The sequence below is a fragment of the Chrysochloris asiatica genome, unplaced genomic scaffold (assembly GCF_000296735.1).
Source record: "Chrysochloris asiatica unplaced genomic scaffold, ChrAsi1.0 scaffold00061, whole genome shotgun sequence".
In the NCBI taxonomy this organism is placed as follows: domain Eukaryota; kingdom Metazoa; phylum Chordata; class Mammalia; order Afrosoricida; family Chrysochloridae; genus Chrysochloris; species Chrysochloris asiatica.
Genome location: NW_006408579.1, coordinates 2584330 through 2586611, shown reverse-complemented (window position 1 = coordinate 2586611; position 2282 = coordinate 2584330). Strand labels below are relative to the sequence as shown.

Sequence of the window (2282 nt, the reverse complement as noted above, 5' to 3'; positions counted from 1 at the left end):
TTGCTGAAAGCAAAGAGAACTTAAAATACTTACTGATGAGTATGAAAGACCACATATAAAGAAAACAAAAATCCTCACAACTGGACCAATAAATAACATCATGATAAATGAAGAAAAGATTGAAGTTGTCAAAGGCTTCATTTTGCTTGGATACAACCTCGACATTCGTGGAAGCAGAGTCAAGAAATCAAATGATATATTGCATTGGGCAAATCTGCTGCACAAGACCTCTTAAAATGTTCAACAGCAAAGATGTCACTTTGGACACTAAGGTGCTCCTGACCCAAGTCATGGTAGTTTCCATTGCTATTTTGAGCTTTCTCTTTTATTTTTTAACAGCCAGTGGATTGGAAAGACTTGAAGGAGATCTGTGTATAGATGTAAAATAGCAGTAACTGCCAAATTTAAAGGCCTATTAAGTTCTGGGCAGTGCATTAAGCATTTTAATATGTACATTATCTCTAATTCTTACAATATAGTACTTAGAGACATTATATGACTTGCCTTAAACCAGACTTAAATCAAATCCTTAATACAAAGGATTTGAACTCTGGTCTGTGTAGTTCCAAACTTCCTACTCTTTCAACTGTATCACTTCCTACTCTTCCTACTCTTTCAACTGTGTCACTGAGTGATCTGGTAAACTGCTCTATGAGTTTTCCTAAAAACATGTTACTAAAAGGCAGTAAGAAGTACTGGCGATTCTGTGCTACTCAGAAATCAGCTAGTTTATGTACGGTAATGTGACACTGTGGGATAAAGCCCTGGACCACAAGATTGGTTTGAACCACAAGGTCAGCAGTTGAAACTCACCAGCCACTTCTTGAAAAGCCTATATAGGGTCATTCTGAGTTGGAATCATACAACGGCACTTAACAACAACAATCTTTGCTTCTGTAAAGAATTACAGCCTCTGAAATGCTCTATAGTATAGATAGGGTCACTATGAGTCGGAATAGACTCTGTGGCAGTGGGTTTTGTTTGTTTGTTTCTTTCTTTAGAAGATGTCTTTCTAAAACAGAGAGCAGATCACTTTTATTTAACCCAGTCAGGCCCAAGTCCGAGAATATGATGTTTACAGCATCGATGCTTCCATTACTACTATCATAAAACCTTTGGCAGTGGTTTTGTACAGACTCTCAGAGTAAAATTATTTGTCACTTTTTTGGCACAGTGAGGAATGCTCAGCGGAAGCATATTCTTGCAGCCCATGACATAATCCACAAACATACTGAAACCATGGTCAGAGAGAGTTTTGCCAAGGAAGAGCAGGATGAGGCCTCTGGCTCTGAGGAAGTAACTCAATATGAGGAAAACATCTAAGGTGGGTTTGATTTCTTATCTGCAATTTTTTTTTGGAGGGGAGGCATAAGAAAGAAGTAGGAAGAAGAGGAAAAGCATATTGTTCAACTTTGTGCTATACTCTAACCATCGTAATGTGGCAAGATTTCTGCTCAAAAAATGAAACATTCCCCTTTAAACTGGCATATTTCATTTAAACTTTAGAATATGCTATTGAAATTGTTAGCGAGCAGTGTTGAGAGTATAGCAATTGAATTCTAACGATCCAGAAAACTTATGATCCAGAAAACAGGAATAGGACTCTAAAGTGTTTTTATGTTTTGTTTTCATCATGTGACAGTACTCCATAATGGAGTCCTGGTGTGGCGCTGTAGGATAAGCACTGAACCGCAAAGTCCCTTTAAACTGTAAGGTTGGTGCTTCAAACTCACTAGCCTCTCCTCAGAAACCGCATACAGGATCTCTAGGCACTTTAACACAACAACGTACTTCATAACAAGTAAAGCTATAGAGTGTGCCTGCTTTATAAAATGCTTGTTTTTATGGAACCAGACAAGGTAGGTCCTAAAGCAGTGTGCTAATTGTTAAGTACAGCAGGAGACAGTGGCAGAACTTGCCCATTTCTAGCCCAAATACTTTCTGCATTTTTACCAAGCATTGGTGTTTGGCTTGACCAAACGCTCAAACTCACAAGACTACGTTAAGCCACTTTTGACATCAGTCTCCTCAGAAAGACTGAAGACAGACACCACAGCTTTCTGTCAAGCATGCATTCTAGCATTTCTCCTTCTGTAAGAATTCTCGCCACAGTCCACATAGAACAAAACACAGCCCTATATTTTTAGGCTCCAGGTTGCATAAGTCAGGTGCAAGGAAGAGAGATTTACCTTGTTTAGGTGCAGAAACTGCCTTTGCTTGGAAGTCCTAGGAGTCAGTATTTCTAATACTTCAGGGTTCCCTCAATGGACTTACCCAGTTAT

At 38.9% G+C, this 2282-nt stretch overlaps 1 protein-coding gene across 1 annotated transcript in view; it reads left to right on the top strand.

Moving 5' to 3' along the window:
* The window catches only part of MAATS1 (MYCBP-associated, testis expressed 1), an 86205-nt gene extending 84882 nt beyond the window's left edge, over positions 1-1323 (top strand). Inside the window, 1 exon segment of the mRNA XM_006864200.1 lies at positions 1175-1323. Coding sequence (XP_006864262.1) covers positions 1175-1323 — 149 coding nt within the window.
* The last annotated feature ends 959 nt before the right edge of the window (positions 1324-2282 follow it).